Source organism: Bombyx mori, chromosome 12 (genome assembly GCF_030269925.1).
Source record: "Bombyx mori chromosome 12, ASM3026992v2".
In the NCBI taxonomy this organism is placed as follows: Eukaryota; Metazoa; Arthropoda; class Insecta; order Lepidoptera; family Bombycidae; genus Bombyx; species Bombyx mori.
Window position 1 is genome coordinate 17,181,644 of NC_085118.1, and position 15,899 is coordinate 17,197,542.

Sequence of the window (15,899 nt, forward strand, 5' to 3'; positions counted from 1 at the left end):
TGCTCCATATACGATCGCACGGAGCACCGACGCGGGCGGGGCCACGGGTCGTGTGCGGACCGCCCTATGCGCATCTGTTAACAAATATCCAGATTTAGATTGGAAAATATTCTTTCAAGAAAAAAAATTTTTGCGATTTTAGGGTCGTCACAACCGATCGTCTCTCAGTTAACTGTTGCATATCAATAAGGGTTTGTTTGAGCATTTAGTACATGCGATGCGATGCGATGCTAAGTCGGCTGCGACGCGATCGTTAGGGCCCCTAGTGGCGGTAAAAATAAATAATGACGTGTATGTAACATACATACTAAAAAAAAAATTATTTATGTACTCTGCGTATATTTCATATGAATATTCATCTATTATTTAGTGTGCATAATTAAATTATAATCTCAAAATTTTATAATTAATATAAATCTTGGTTATCTCAAAGATCGTTCTCATGCGAGTTTTGAAAAACGCAAGTATTTTATTGTAGCTTCAGAAGCTTTGTCTTGCTCGAACTTTTAAGTAAGCGGCAGTTAAGTCAGGGCCTAATTAGACGCGATTGAGGAAAATAGCCAAAAGAAAACAATAAATCTGAATACAGCAACTGTTTTCTATTTCATGTTTTCTCGATTCTGGGAAATTAATATTAAATATAACGTATATAGTACTTGCATTTTTAAAAATTGAAATGACAGAAAAAATATGTTAAGCCGAAACCCCCTTTATTTATTAGTTAATAATATTTATATAAAGACAATAGGATCCGGCGCGCTCTCTCACAGAACCGACTCGACGGACCGCAGGTTCGGGGGTCGCCACGAGCCTCGCCGACGTCACCGAAATACTCTGTACTTTCCAAATTATATGAATCCCACCTCTAAGTTAGATGGAACAGGGAAACAACACATTAAATATTACAACATGTTCCTTTCACATACAAAAATAAAATGTTAGAATGAACGACTAATACGTATTATGTAATGATTATAAATATATGGGTGACAAGTGTAATAATATCATAAAAATATACATTGTATACAGCGGCTAAGCTGCTTGCCGTGTTTATATTGTTGTATGAAAATAAATTACATATATTTTATCAAAATTTGTTTTAATTCGGTTAACTAACGTTCTGTGTGCGCTTGCACATTCTACTTCACGAGTTACGGCATAGTTCAGTTACCAGTTAGCACCTCTAACAAATTTTTATAGGTGTCAGAATTTAGAGACAAGAATCGTTTCTAGAAAGTTCCGCCCGTGCGTCGCGTGGCAGCCCTATGCTCCGTCTAGACGCGATGCTGCGGGCCTCTGATACTATCACAAGTCTGCGCGCTGTATGTCTACGTCATCGAATTTAAAACGAAACCGCGAGCGATGTTTTGTCGTCACTGGATTTGTGTTCGCAGACTGACAACTCACCCGGCGCGGCGGTGAGTAGTCGCTGATGAGTAGGTATCGACCGAGGCGCCGCATTACCGCTCAGGGTTTTATTCAATCCTCGTTTAAAGAGCAAGGTTTTTTTTTCCTACCCAAGCTAATAGCCTTGAAAGGCTATTTCAGCGTAACCATTAGTAGGTGAGCTCACGGGGCTCACACCTAACAACATTGCTAACGCGAACCCTAGCAAGAGCCGTGCTTCGCAAAATCTACCACCGGATCGGAAACATCCGGCGAGAAACTCAGTGGGCTGTGTCTGAGGGTTAATTTACTCGTGGAGCCCTTAGTCGCAAGCGATGGGTTCGACGAGAACGATGACCGGTGCTTGAGGTACCTAAAAGCACCGTTAGTGGATCGGGAGGATCCGTAATGACGTGGAGAGCATATGGTGCTCGCCTGTACGCCACGTCGCAGTCGGTCGACGCTGCGACAGATCTACGATGAACAAACATTTTCGTAAAATAAAACAACAATCCCGATGCGTGTAGATAATTTAATGGCAGTTCATGTTTATCATACAACTAGTTCGGTGCGACGTTATCACAAAGTAAACAAAATAATAAAACATCATACGAATTCCAACAATCAATAAAGCTATTATTATTATGGAATGACGGAACATAACACAAAAATTCCAGATAAATACAGTTTTATTTACAAAAATACGTAAAATACAGTTGCAAGATACAATTTTATTGTAATACTTGATTTAACCTAAATATTCTTGACGCATACTTTGTGAGTTTCCCCGAGATGTGATTAACTCAACAGTTTACAGTTCAATCTTACAATAATATAGCAATTTCGTCTTACAATTTCAACAATTTACAAGTTCTTGATCACAGGTATTATATTTTAAAATATACATTTAAGATTTTAATGAAATTACACAATAAAACAAGATCGAAGCATAAAATTGAAATATTCGCTTGGCGTTGCAAGCTCTTGTGGTTACATCGCTCGCGGTAATGGCCTTTAGGTATTACACATTATCCCAATGTATTTTAATAAGTATTTTTTACAATATTTAATGAATCCTTGTTACAATCAAAGAACTTAACATTTACTTTTTACATCATTTTGATCTTATCACTGGGGTTGTTATATAGTCAAGTTTATAGCGCAATTCAAATATTAATAATGAGTACCTACTCATCAATCAAATCTTAGTTCATATCCGATAAATTATCAGGGCCGTCTTTAGATATTTTTTTTAGGAAGGAAGGATCACTGGAGACCTTTACAATTTCACCAGGACAGGGGTCTTAAGTCTATTAAAGGTCCGGGGCTTTAAAAGATAATTTAAACCCCCACGACCATGCCCTAAGAATTATTTTTTGTTGACATCTAAAAATGTAGTAAATTAAGCTGTCACAGTTACACCGGAGCCAATTCCTGAACATTCTCTCACAGGCAGTATAAGCCGTTTATTGGACGTACCAATAAACAGTTGAGTGGTCGGACAAGACCAGATAGGGACATGCGATCTCGACGACTTGGAAACTTGCTCAGAGCGGTCCGTACATTGTGAGCAACAAGGCTCTGCTCTGCTCCAAGCCGGAACGCTAACTGCACCGCGTGCTCCTTCACGACTAATTATGAATTTACATATTTCACTTTATTTTTTACTGGTGGTAGGACCTCTTGTGAGTCCGCGCGGGTGGGTACCACCACCCTGCCTATTTCTGCCGTGAAGCAGTAATGCGTTTCGGTTTGAAGGGTGGGGCAGCCGTTGTAACTATACTTGAGACCTTAGAACTTATATCTCAAGATGGGTGGCGCATTTACGTTGTGGATGTCTATGGGCTCCAGTAACCACTTAACACCAGGTGGGCTGTGAGCTCGTCCAACCATCAAAGCAATAAAAAAAAAATAAAAAAACACGACGATATTTCTGAGCCGCTTTCAGAAAAACTTGTTAGGTCCGTTATAAAAACTGGTAACGTGTTCAATAATTGTATAACGGCATGCCCACGAGCGTCTCGGATAACTTATCAGTTAGGTCCCAGACTAGAACAACTGTTCAAATTACAATTAATAACAATGAACATTGCCGGCTCACCGATGCAACTGTTTATCCTTCACTAACACCAATGTGCTTAGTGCGAGTTTTTTAACGTACTCGATAGCGTAAAAGTTAACTCTAATTTGTATGCAGTCGGAACAGCGCCCCCAGCGGCAAACGTAGGCAAACGTTTCAACCCCATACAAATTAGAGTTAACTTTTACGCTATCGAGAACGTTAAAAAACTCGCACTAAGTACACAGGTCCTGTCAGTCTGCGGTACGCTTCTGTTCCGAGTTTAAACACATATCTTAACCATAATATTATTATACATGTAACCTCTATACGATTAATCCTTAAAGAGGTTAATATGTTATTTATATCTTTTTATATTTTAATATTGCAAAAATGCTCTTTGTATGTCTAATGTTCTAATGTTTCAATAATCGAAATTCTATTTATGTCATCTATAGAAGAATGATATAAATAACATATTAACCTCTTTAAGGATTAATCGTATAGAGGTTACATACATATTTAATTAACATTAGATACAAATAATTGAACGAAAGTGACCACACTTGTTTATGACCTTACACACACACACATAACTTACATTTATATACGTTCTAAGAACTTAAGGAAAATATTTTGTAAAACCCCTTTGTGCGAACCGCTAGCCTTACTGCGAAGCGAGCGCCTCTCATGGGAAACGCGGACTCACCGAGATTGGGAATGCCCGTTCGATCATCGACTTACTTACTCTATGAAACGGAAAAAACATAATAATATCTCTGTGCGTGGCCGGCGCCGCAAACATCGCGTTTTAACCTATGACTGTAGCGCTGACTTTAACCCTTATTATCAATTACGGCGTAGAACAAACTTTGTAAATATATTTGGAAGGAGATATTGAAATGTTTCAAATGCGGAATAAGTGAAGTGACCACAAGTATTACGATTAATGGATCACGTGGTGTGCGATACCCTAGCAACTAACATCGTGCTACCTGGGACCGATGCGTCTGTATATTTGTTGCCGGGAGTTGTCCGGCTCTAGAATGAACTTGCTCCCCGATGTTTTCTATGACGTGTCGTTCGAACGTTGGTCCCTTAGCATTTCTGACGTTGATGGCTCTCTCCCTAGAGTGGACCATATGTTCAGTCAGCTTTGATAATAAAACTGACGATATATATAAAATAAAAAAAATCATAAATAAAAACCTTCGCCTTACGCGAGTCATAGACGTAATTTAAACTACATTTACGATTTAATATCGCATTAGTATTGTCATTATAATATTGTGTCCGACATCCCGAATAGATGTCTTCTTGATCATTGCCGATTCTCCAAGTCATAAAATACGCGATATGAAACCGCAAAAGTAGGATAAATTCGCAAACCTGTGTTCAATCAATCATTACTATATTAAATTACTGCATTAAGGTTTTAATAATTAACAACATAATATCAATTATAATAATTCTCGACAAATAAGGTGATCTTTTAATAACGAATAGTTACAAACTCTAATAGTTATAGTTTGTATTTATGTGGTATGAGTCATTATTTTAAGTTTATTTCCGTTAACAAATTTAAATGTACAAATCCTTAAAAGCCTCTCCCAAGACTTATTTCGGATGTTGATATCCGAGAATTTCATCAACCAATACAATAAATCAAAGTTATTTTCAAGTACAACAGAAAAATTGACAGCCCGGTGCGTTGCTGTTTTTGTTTTGATAGCCGATTCAAAGAACAATAACAATCATTGTTAATCTGAGGAAATTAGGGCTAGTTTGTTGCATCATTAAACTGTTTTTGTTGTTTGGAAAATCCCAGATGAAATAAGATCACGTTATTCGGAACGTCAAAATTTTAAAACACATTTTGTTTACGTTCGCATTATATTTCTTACTAGCGACCCGCCCTCGCTTCGCTTCGGAAACTGTAATTTATTATTGATTTCTCCACTATTTAATGGATAGTATTATACATAATCTACGCCTATGTAAACCTTCCTCTTCAATAACTCTATCTATTAAAAAATACCGCATCAAAATCTGTTGCGTAGTTTTAAAGATTTAAGCATACATAGGGACAGAGAAAGCGACTTTGTTTTATACGAGGGCTGCACTAAAAGTATCGGGAATGGAATATTTCCACTGTTCCTGTCATATTAAAATCTTTTTAATTGAAAACTCCTTGGTTTTAAAAATCGAATACCATTTATTTATTTAAAAAAAGATTCTCGGTCTTGTCACGAGGTTTTGTCAAACTTGTTTAGTCGTTGAGAAAATGGAATTGACTCGAGAAAATTCAAGAGCGATGATTTATTATGACTCTCGAAGTGGTTTAACACAAAAACAGTGTGTTGACCGGATGATTTCTGCATTTGGTGATGAAGCCCCATCCAAAACCACAATTTATCGCTGGTTTGCTGAGTTTCAACGTGGACGTGTCAAGCTCAGTGATGATCCCCGTCAAGGTCGTCCAAAAACTGCAGTCACCCAAGAAAACGTTGATGCTGTGCGTAAGCTGATTCAGGAAGATCGATATGTAACATACCGCGAAATTCAGGCAACTTTAGACACTGGCATGAGTCAAATACAAATAATCTTGCATGAACAATTAGGTGTAAAAAAGTTGTTTTCCCGACGGAAAGGAATGGATGGAAGAAAAGGATGGATACCGCATTCGCTCTGTGAAGAGCAAAAAGCGGCTCGCGTTACTTGGTGCGTCAGAACTCTCGAAAGATTCCACGCAGGATCCTCAAATGCTGTATACAACATTGTATCAGGTGACGAATCCTGGATATACGCGTACGAACCCGAAACAAAAAACCAGTCACGAGTTTGGGTGTTCGAAAATGAGTTAAAGCTAACAAAAATTGTTCGTTCACGGAGTGTTGCAAAAAAAATGGTGGCCACGTTTGTCTCCAAAACCGGCCATGTTACGACTATTCCTCTTGAGGGACAAAGAACTGTTAATGCAGAATGGTATGCTAGCATTTGTTTGCCACAGGTCGTTTCTGAACTCCGTAAAGAGAACTGCATCCGCCGCATCATCCTCCATCACGACAATGCGAGTTCTCACACCGCGCACAGAACAAAAGGGTTTTTAGAGCAAGAAAACATAGAATTATTAGACCATCCGCCGTACAGCCCCGACCTAAGCCCTAATGATTTCTATACTTTCCCAAAAATAAAGAATAAATTGCGTGGACAGAGATTTTCATCACCTGAAGAAGCTGTGGACGCCTACAAAACGGCCATTTTGGAGACCCCAACTTCCGATTGGAATGGTTGCTTCAATGATTGGTTCCATTGTATGGAAAAATGTGTCAAATTTCGCGGAGAATACTTCGAAAAGCAATAAATACATTTTTAAATAGTAATGTTGTGTCACGTCGTTAATTCCCGAAATTTTGAGTGCCGCCCTCGTAGTATCGTCGATTACGACGAAGAGTTCGACAAGCAAACTAACACATCCCACTGAATTTCTCGCCGGACCTTCACAGTGGGTCGCGATTCCGATCCATTGGTAGGATCTCCAAAGCACTGCTCTTGCTAGGGCTAGTGTTAGCAAATTCTCTCAGAATGAGCCCGTGAGCTCACTTACCCGTCCGGGTGTAGTTGGAATAGCGCCCTAAGCTACCAGCGAATAAATAGGGAAAAAAGTACGAACTGACATCCGCCACGAAGGAACAATATTTGTATTTAATCATTTTTAAGCTGACTCTAGTCAAGGACGGGAATATCACTCACTCCTGCACTTATCTTGCAGTCGTCTGCCCTAACGGTTCGCGGATTGTAATACATCGCACCTCGTGATTAAATGGGGGTAAAACACATCTAAGGCACATCTTGATATAAATAATGTCTCCTAAATAACGAACATAGTTTCCTATGTTGAAGCTAGCATTGACGTCAAAATATGTACGTAATATAAAAAACAACTTGAACCATTACATACATCTAAGAATATATTATTAAGTAAATTAATTTTTTATTTACAATAGCATAGTGTAGTATGACGTGCGGTAATTATTAAAATTTAGCAGATTATTTACTGTTTTTTATTCAAAATGATTTATTAATAATGCCTAAGTAAAGACGTCATTACACATTTTCGCGTAATGTTGTTTCTTGATGACTCTTTCATATTTTATTAATCAATAAATGTGCTAAATAAATACTGTTACGCTGCTAAAAGTAACGCCATCTGTCATCAAATAGCAGAAACGAATATCAAAAGAACTAGTAATATCGAGAACGCTCGAGAAGTGTAACGCCCCCTATTATCAAATAACGGAAACACATATGGAAACGACTAGTACTATGGGGGATGTTCTCGATAACTGTAGACTTGTGTCGACTATAAAAGCGTTGCCGAGATGACATGAAGGCAGTTATTAATTGGTTCTACTCGAAGCGAAACAGCGAATTAATCACCTGAAGCGAAGCGGAAGAAGTGAAGTGCGAATTGTAAAGGGTTCCTAAGGTGTTCTAAGCGTTAAATAGATTTTTAATTTGGTGAAAGTTTTATTTATCCCGAGCCCCAATGCGCAAAAATATATATATATTTTTGTTTTTCTTAGATTTATTGCACCGTTTATTACTAAACAGAGTTAGAAAAATATATTCGAGAAGAAAAACTGTGAAACATCATTCTATTAAAAAAAACGATAACACGTAACCTTTATCTCCCGTAACCTGAGAATTATTGATATCACTTCAACTTAATGGACTTTATAGCAGCTCATCACATTTAAATGTATATCAGATTTAATAGACAGTCCCCTCGGAGTTTTTTTTTTATTGCCCTTTTAGGCAGACGAGCATACGGTCCACCTTATGGTGAGTGGTTACCGTCGCCCATGAACTTCAGCAATGCCAGGAGCAGAGCCAAGCCGCTGCCTACCGCTAATCGCACGAGACGGAGGGCCTGGGGCTGGGAGCTCCACAACATCCACACGTAAGGCAGTTTGGACGTCCTATCGCGGGGGTCAGCGGCCGCACCAGCGCGTTGGATCAGCAAGCAAATATTGTTTAACATTTATACTGAAGTAGTAAATGATAATTATTTCAGTACCGAGAGAAACTTGCACACTGTTATTTTTTTTATAATTCAATAATTATTTTTTAGAATCCTGTATTATCTCTTCGAGTCTGTGCTAAATTCTATTTTTTTTGTTATTTTACATTGAATGGTTAGTATTTTAAAGTTCAATCAACCTTACCCAGTCTCAAGTTGAGTGCTAGCAGTGTGGGACATTCCGAATCTTGTATTCAAATATAAAATTATCGTTAATTATATTCCCACATGTAAACACAGAATTAGTTTCCATGGGATATAACTGAATTAGGGTTGTCAAACGAAGCAGAGCTTGGAGCAAGTGTGAGCTGGCACGGGCGTCCCTAGACCTCTGTGTAGTAGGTGGGCCTGTTGATGCTGAGCAGCGAGAACACGTTGGGGAACACGAACGTGGTGTTGAAGCCCACCATCGCGTACGTGAAGTACTTGTAGCACAGCTCCACTGTCACCTTGTGCTTATTGTCTAAACTATCTTCAGAATTCCTCAATTCGTTCTTGTCTTTGCCTAGCAGCGCGCAGATGAAGGCGTACGACACTGACTTGCCGATGGCCCTGGTGGCCAACACGCCGCAGAAGCCCAGCGTCGTCCTGAGGATGGTGCAGCCCAGCATCTCCACGGAGGGCCATATGATGCGGTAGGGGGGGCCCCGGTCGTCGGCCGTCATGTTCCCCAGCCGGTAGTTGGTCCAGGAGCCGGTCAGGATGCCCGCGCACACGCTCACGATCATGGTCGTGTCGCCTCTGCAACAACACTTGCGTTACATACGACTGCGCCACACGGGACGTGTTGCCGCGGCGTTACGTATCCGCATGCGATCACATTTTGTGTATTTGCGTGAGGCGTCAGCCGTCACAGAACAGAACACAATCAGACTATAGCCTGTATCATAACAAGATGAGTTCGCGGGTATACATCGTCTAATCTAGTCGCCCGTCGGTCTATCGGACAATATCACCCTCTCGAAGACAATTTTCCCTCTGTCGTTTCGTTTTGTACACAAAATCAAGGCGTTTAATTGTCGGTCAAACCCTTTAGCAGGAGAGCCCTTCTGCGGCATGTAATAGCCAGTGACGCCACCAGGGCCTGTGCTCTCACCTAGTTGGTGTCCATTTATCGGCATTAGGATGAAACACGATGACAAGTATTGAGAGTGTGATGACCAACACGGGAGCACACTCCCACGTGAGGAGGAAACCGTCCAGTCGGTCTACCGCAGGTATCAGGATGAATAGCAGAGATGAAGCGAGGAGCAAGCCTGCTGCAATATCCTGTAAATTAAATTAAGCAACTAGTAACTAGTATACCAGTAGGCAGCGGCTTGCCTCTGTCCCTGGCATTGCTGACGTGCATGAGCGACGGTAACCACTTACCATCAGCTGGGCCGTATGCTCGTCTGCCTGCTCAGGCAATAAAAAAATCAAAAAAATATTCTTGACGGAATAGACATGATTGCAATACCCACTTGTGTGAGTCTACAAGACACCCTATCACCAGTGAATACTGAGATGCTCGTTTACAATCAGAGTAAGTTAGTTTAATACTCAGTGAATGCTTCTTATGGCTCCTTATGACACTTTGCGTCAAATGGGATCACCTGTGGAACATACTAGTAGAATTGGGAGTACCGCAACATCTGGTCCTACTGCTACATAACCTGTACATTAATAACCAGGGAATCATTAGAGTGGAGGAAACAATCTCTGCCCCCTTTAAATTTAGGAAGGGCGTAAGGCAAGGTGCATATTATCTCCAGTCCTTTTCAATATCTATGGAGAGTATATCATGAGACGGACTTGTGAAGGCTGGGATGGTGGAGTTACCATTGGTGGAGTAAAATTGACCAACCTCCGATACGCCGACGACACCACTCTTCTCGCGGCTAATGAAAGCGAGATGGCTGCTCTCATGAGCAAGCTTGAAAAAATTAGCCTCGAACTTGGTCTTGCCATTAACCGATCCAAAACAAAAGTGATGGTAATAGACCGCATGAACAAACTGGAGCACACGGGGTCACTGCATCTTGAAACAACAGAAAGATTCATATACCTGGGCTCCATGATTGCGAATACTGGATCGTGCGAGCCTGAGATTCGAAGACGTATCGGGATAGCAAAAACTGCCATGTCTCAGCTTGATAGCATCTGGTCCGATAGAAACATCTCCATAAAAACCAAGCGTAAACTTGTAACAAGTCTTGTGTTTTCTATTTTCTTATATGGGGTAGAGACATGGACTCTGAAGAAGGCTGATCGAAGTCGGATCGACGCGTTTGAGATGTGGTGCTGGAGGAAAATGCTGCGGATTCCCTGGACGGCGCATCGGACAAACGCATCAATCCTGGAAGAACTAGGCGTCTCTTTAAGACTCTCCACCATTTGCCTACGTAGGATTTTAGAGTTTTTCGGTCACGTTACGAGAAAAAAGGGTGACAATCTCGAAAGACTTCTCATCACCGGCAAAGTGGAAGGAAAGAGGCCTAGGGGGCGCAGTCCCATGCGCTGGTCCGATCAGATCAAGACGACTTTGGAATCCAGCATCAATGTCGCTATCCACTGTGCGGAGGACAGAAGTGAATGGAAGAACATAGTCCTGACAAGTGCTCAGTAAAGGTCACGACCCTCAGAACTGAGGAATACGACGCACGGAGGGGAGGATGACACTCTCGCAATTTTCTAAGCAAAATATTACATATTAATAAGAGCATTCAAATAGTAAAAAATTTGAAATTGTTGTAGAAATACTTCATAGATATAAGCAATTTTGATAAATTTTACACAAGGTTATTACTTCATTTTTAATGTTACTTGGTGTTAACACACTTTATGTTCATAAGTCTTTTTTTTTTTTTGCCCTTGTAGGCCTTGTAGGCAGACGAGCATACGGCCCACCTGATGGTGAGTGGTTACCGTCGCCCATGGACTTCAGCAATGCCAGGGGCAGAGCCAAGCCGCTGCCTACCGCTTAATACTCTCCACAAGCCTCGTTTGAAGAAGGACATGTCATAGATCAATTTACGCTACAGAGCCCCAGATCAACAATAAATCATCAGACCCCATATCTATTCCATGACACGTAGACCATGAATCTTTTAAAATAAAAAAATTCATCATCTGTGTCCAAGGTTTTGTCATCTAACACCACATTCAATTTTCAATGCAGTTCTTCAAGTTGAGGTTCAGTACTCGAATTCGCATTTTACAAATTCACTATGAACTACAGACAATGGTGTCTGGCTATGGGCTGACCCTGATCTTAAGTCATAAAGGTCTTACAAAAGTGATGCATATAGTGGAATTTGGTAATTTAACCAGTGCAATGCAATATCTGATTTACAGGTAGGCTGTATGTTAATATTAATCAATTTGCAATTAAATCAAGAACACTCACCAACACACTATGCATTCCCAGATATACTCTACTAACACAGATCAGGGTACACCATGACACTGCTATCAGTATCCCCCAGTGGACTGGGTAAATATACCTGTCCATTGTATAGAGTAATACTGAGAATGGCATGCACACTCCCACCATGGCGTGAGTGGAGGGCATACCGTATTCTATAGCCCATTTCTGCTGTAACTTCTTTACTGGGTAACCAGGGCGAGGCCATCGAATTATATCCTTAAAACCTTGTCCTGGAATGAGATAGACACTTACTGTATTATTTTTAATATGAATAGTTGCTAAGTAGCAGCGTTGTACATGTTACTGGACATAAGCATACAATGTCTATGAATTATTCTTTTAAAAACTACTGCTATATGAAAAAGAGTTTAAAATATATAAGTATATTAGAAAAACAATAATGTTTGAGTTTAATATTATATATCCATTCAGTATAAGCTCTTTTAAAATTGATTGCGCTGACATTTGACAAGTTACAAGGTCAGAGATTTTTATGATTTCACAAGTCAATATTATTATAATGACACTATTTAACCAGAAACCTTACTTATTTATTTAAAAAAGGTTCCCAAGAGAAACCTCCACTTCACGTTTTATTTAAGGATTTATTAACATCTGCAATAGATTTTGTAAGCCCTGCAAATTCCTACAAGAGTATTGTTACAAAAACAAAGTATCAAAAGAAACTAATTAATAACCCCTTTGGGAATCAAACTTCATAACTTTTACCATTAGTTTTTTCTGTGTAGTTCTAATTTGGGCAATAGGTATGGACAATTAAACCTACTTTTAACCACCATTTTACCATTAAATTAATTAACCCAATATTCAAATGTCAACTATTAAGACCTTAGTTAGGCATTCTTGACCATGAAAACTGTAAATTATTTGAACTCCGGTGATAATAAAATGAAAATGATAAATGTAATGTTAAGCTATAACATTAGTTTTAATTGTATACATAGCTTATAACAAGTAAAAAAATTCTGAAAGGTTATGCATTGTATAATTTTCCGATCTATGCAAAATATTTAATAACGCATTCATTTTTTTCTTGGAATTTTTAAAACATCTATCTTTTTTACTTAATGTGATGATATCACACACCTAATTAATTGTAGAATCATTCTTCAAAAATTCTAATATTATTGGTGGACCGCATACAACCTAATAAAGTCGTTGTGTATATGAAGATAATTAGTATGCACGTAACGTACGTTGTCTACATTAAGTAATTTATATTTATCTATTACGTACCAATGTACATAACGACAGTCCAAACCAATACGACTCGCCGTCCTACGGCGCCGTCAATATTCCAAAACCAAAACGGTATGAATGTAGCGTAGAATATCTCATCTCCTAACTCAGTTCCGAGTACAAACAAGTAGTACCAGAATTTGTTATTGATTGAGAGCCCGAGATCGTCTTTCGTCGTTGTTTCTCCAGAGGTATCAGTGTCGTACGAGGACTGTGAGCTGTTAGATATGTTGCTTGGTATCCTCTTGTGCTGTTTGATATCGCATTCTTCTCTCAGGCGGTCTAGTCTCTCTGAATTTATCACTTTAGACTGTTCGCTCTTCGTATCACTGATCTGTCTGTTAGATTTATAAGTGACGCCGAAAAAATTTTGTACTTTAATAACTAATAATGGATCTTTTAAGTATTTTATCGTATTCTCCCACATTATAACAGTTGATTCGCTAGATTTGAATAATTAAAAAAAGAATGAAACCTCTAAATTCGATAACGCAACACATCGAACCTTAAAAATGAAACCAAGTTATACAGCGAAAATAAAAGTTTTTTAGTAGATAAGTATGTCAATTTGACACATATCAAGGACTTCATAATAGATTATACACTTAATCTGTATGAGATTATATGAAATAGCATCCACCGTCGCGTTGTGTCGCAAAAGCATGGTCATAATATTGAAGTGAAACTTCCTTATCGGCGTTGGAAAAAAATTTACCGTCACATTTTTCGGTTACGCGTCACTTTTTTCCGTTACGCGCCATCTGTTTTGTATTCATGTCTATGATAATAAAATCCTTTTGTTTAAACTTTATCTAATTTAACTTTTTTGTATTCATGTCTATGATAATAAAATCCTTTTGTTTAAACTTTATCTAATTTAACTTTATTTAACCAATTTCTAGAAAGTTGCATGTAGATCATTTTTCGAAAAATAAGGCCATAAACAAGTTTCACTTCTTACGTGTGTACACTAGTACACGCACACATTTTTTTTTAATTAAATTCAAATTTTATAAATAATAAACTCTTGTGTGATCCTCGTATTGATTCTGTTGGAGTGTGAATATGAAAGTAATGGCCGGCTGCACTTGACACAACTAAGGTTACAGATTTCGAATAATAGAGTTATTTTAAATGTATAAAACAAATAATTGTCTTCTCGTCACTGAAGACAATGACTTCTCATCTAGACACGAGCAGAGCAACATCTAAGAGTTTTATAATTTTAATGGTGTAATAGTGTACAAAGTATTTACAATATAATTATAATGAAGCAGTGTGTTTTTAAAGAGCCCCTCATCAACCTACAAAACCCAGACTCCTCAAATTTAACCGTCTAACTGCTAACAGATACCATGATTCTGTGCTAAGCTATACAAAAGATTTTGTAAGAGCATCAATACGTAACTTAGCTACGTATAGCGTGAGTTCAGAAGATGGACCTTATACAGCAAAATATAAAATTATATTAATACCAATATCCATATAAAATAAAAAATATTAATAACAATAAATTCGAATAAAATATATTCAAATAGTAATATTAAATTACTAATACACAAATTGGTATAATTAACTAGACATAGTTCCGAGAAAAACCAGCCAATTCATCGAGCCAATTTTTTTTACTACTATTACATAAATGTTTGTTCTTTTAAATAAATATTATCAATTAACAATTATTAACTGTTAAAGAGAAAATATAGAAAGAAACGTTAATAATAATTCATTTATGCAGCCTCCTAAATATTTAAATTAACCAACAATGAAATAACTGTAAAAGGTGTGATATTATTTTATTGCCTTAGATGGGCTCAGAGATTACAAGGCATTAAGTCGTCACCGGAGCCCATAGACATCTTGAGACATCGGTTCGAATGATCGGTTGTATTTCATAGCGGTTGTCCTACCTTATAGTTTGGGTTTTTTTAATGCTAAGAATTTTTGAACGACCAATAAGATTGTTTAGAATAGCAGCTGGTATCCCTCGGAGCTCAGCTGGAATGTGTCAAAAGTGTCAAATTGTCAAAACTTTTGAAGTTAAGTGTAGGTAGTTGAACCGTAAAGTAAACCATAACAGAAAAGCACTAGAAGATAACGGAAAGTGTAACGTACCAAATAAATAAAGACAATCGTATTTAACCACAATTCAGTAATTAGTTTTTGTGCATCTTACCAAACCTTTAACCAATTAAGTTATTTATACATTATATTATACAGACCGATTATTGGAAGTTTCAAAGACCTGGGTATCGACTGTATGTAAGTTGAAATAAAATTTATCTTCGATTAGAAGTATAATTTACATATTTTAATTTATAATATTGTTTACTCCCTACCTATACTATGTTATCTCAATTATCACGTTACAGGATTTACAAATTGTAAATAAATATTGAAATTCTAAAAAATATAATTTTCTAACTTGAAAGCGCTTTGTACAAAAATCTGTACAGAGAATTAATTAAAACAGGAACCTAACAAGGATTATTTATGTATTTTTTATGAATAATTGGCAGTTACTTGTTTCCTTCTTTGCATTTACTAACTTTTATAAGCCAAAAAGTATTTGAAATTAGCATTGAAAAAGTTTACAGATTTTACTTTGGCCTACTACTGATTTACCTTTTTTATTGCATAGATATGTGAAGGAGCTCACGGCACACCTGATGCTAAGTGGTTACTGGAGTCCTTAGATATTA

At 38.0% G+C, this 15,899-nt stretch overlaps 2 protein-coding genes across 3 annotated transcripts in view; one reads left to right on the forward strand and one right to left on the reverse strand.

Annotated features, from left to right (window-relative positions):
• Positions 1-1,898: 1,898 nt before the first annotated feature.
• Positions 1,899-14,193, reverse strand: LOC101738482 (sphingosine-1-phosphate phosphatase 1). The gene is made up of 4 exons (XM_004926876.5): positions 13,195-14,193; positions 11,917-12,167; positions 9,625-9,797; positions 1,899-9,269 (listed from the first exon to the last, which is right to left on the reverse strand). The coding sequence occupies exons 1-4, from the start codon at positions 13,622-13,624 to the stop codon at positions 8,852-8,854; spliced, it is 1,272 nt and encodes a 423-aa protein (XP_004926933.2). The 5' UTR covers positions 13,625-14,193; the 3' UTR covers positions 1,899-8,851.
• A 1,027-nt stretch (positions 14,194-15,220) lies between these two features.
• LOC110385321 (lysosomal-trafficking regulator) overlaps positions 15,221-15,899 on the forward strand; it is a 67,166-nt gene continuing 66,487 nt past the window's right edge. For both annotated transcript variants that reach the window (XM_062671584.1, XM_038014278.2), the window contains exon 1: positions 15,221-15,459. The gene's annotated coding sequence lies outside the window, so the exon portion shown is untranslated. The remainder of the gene's footprint in view (positions 15,460-15,899) is intronic.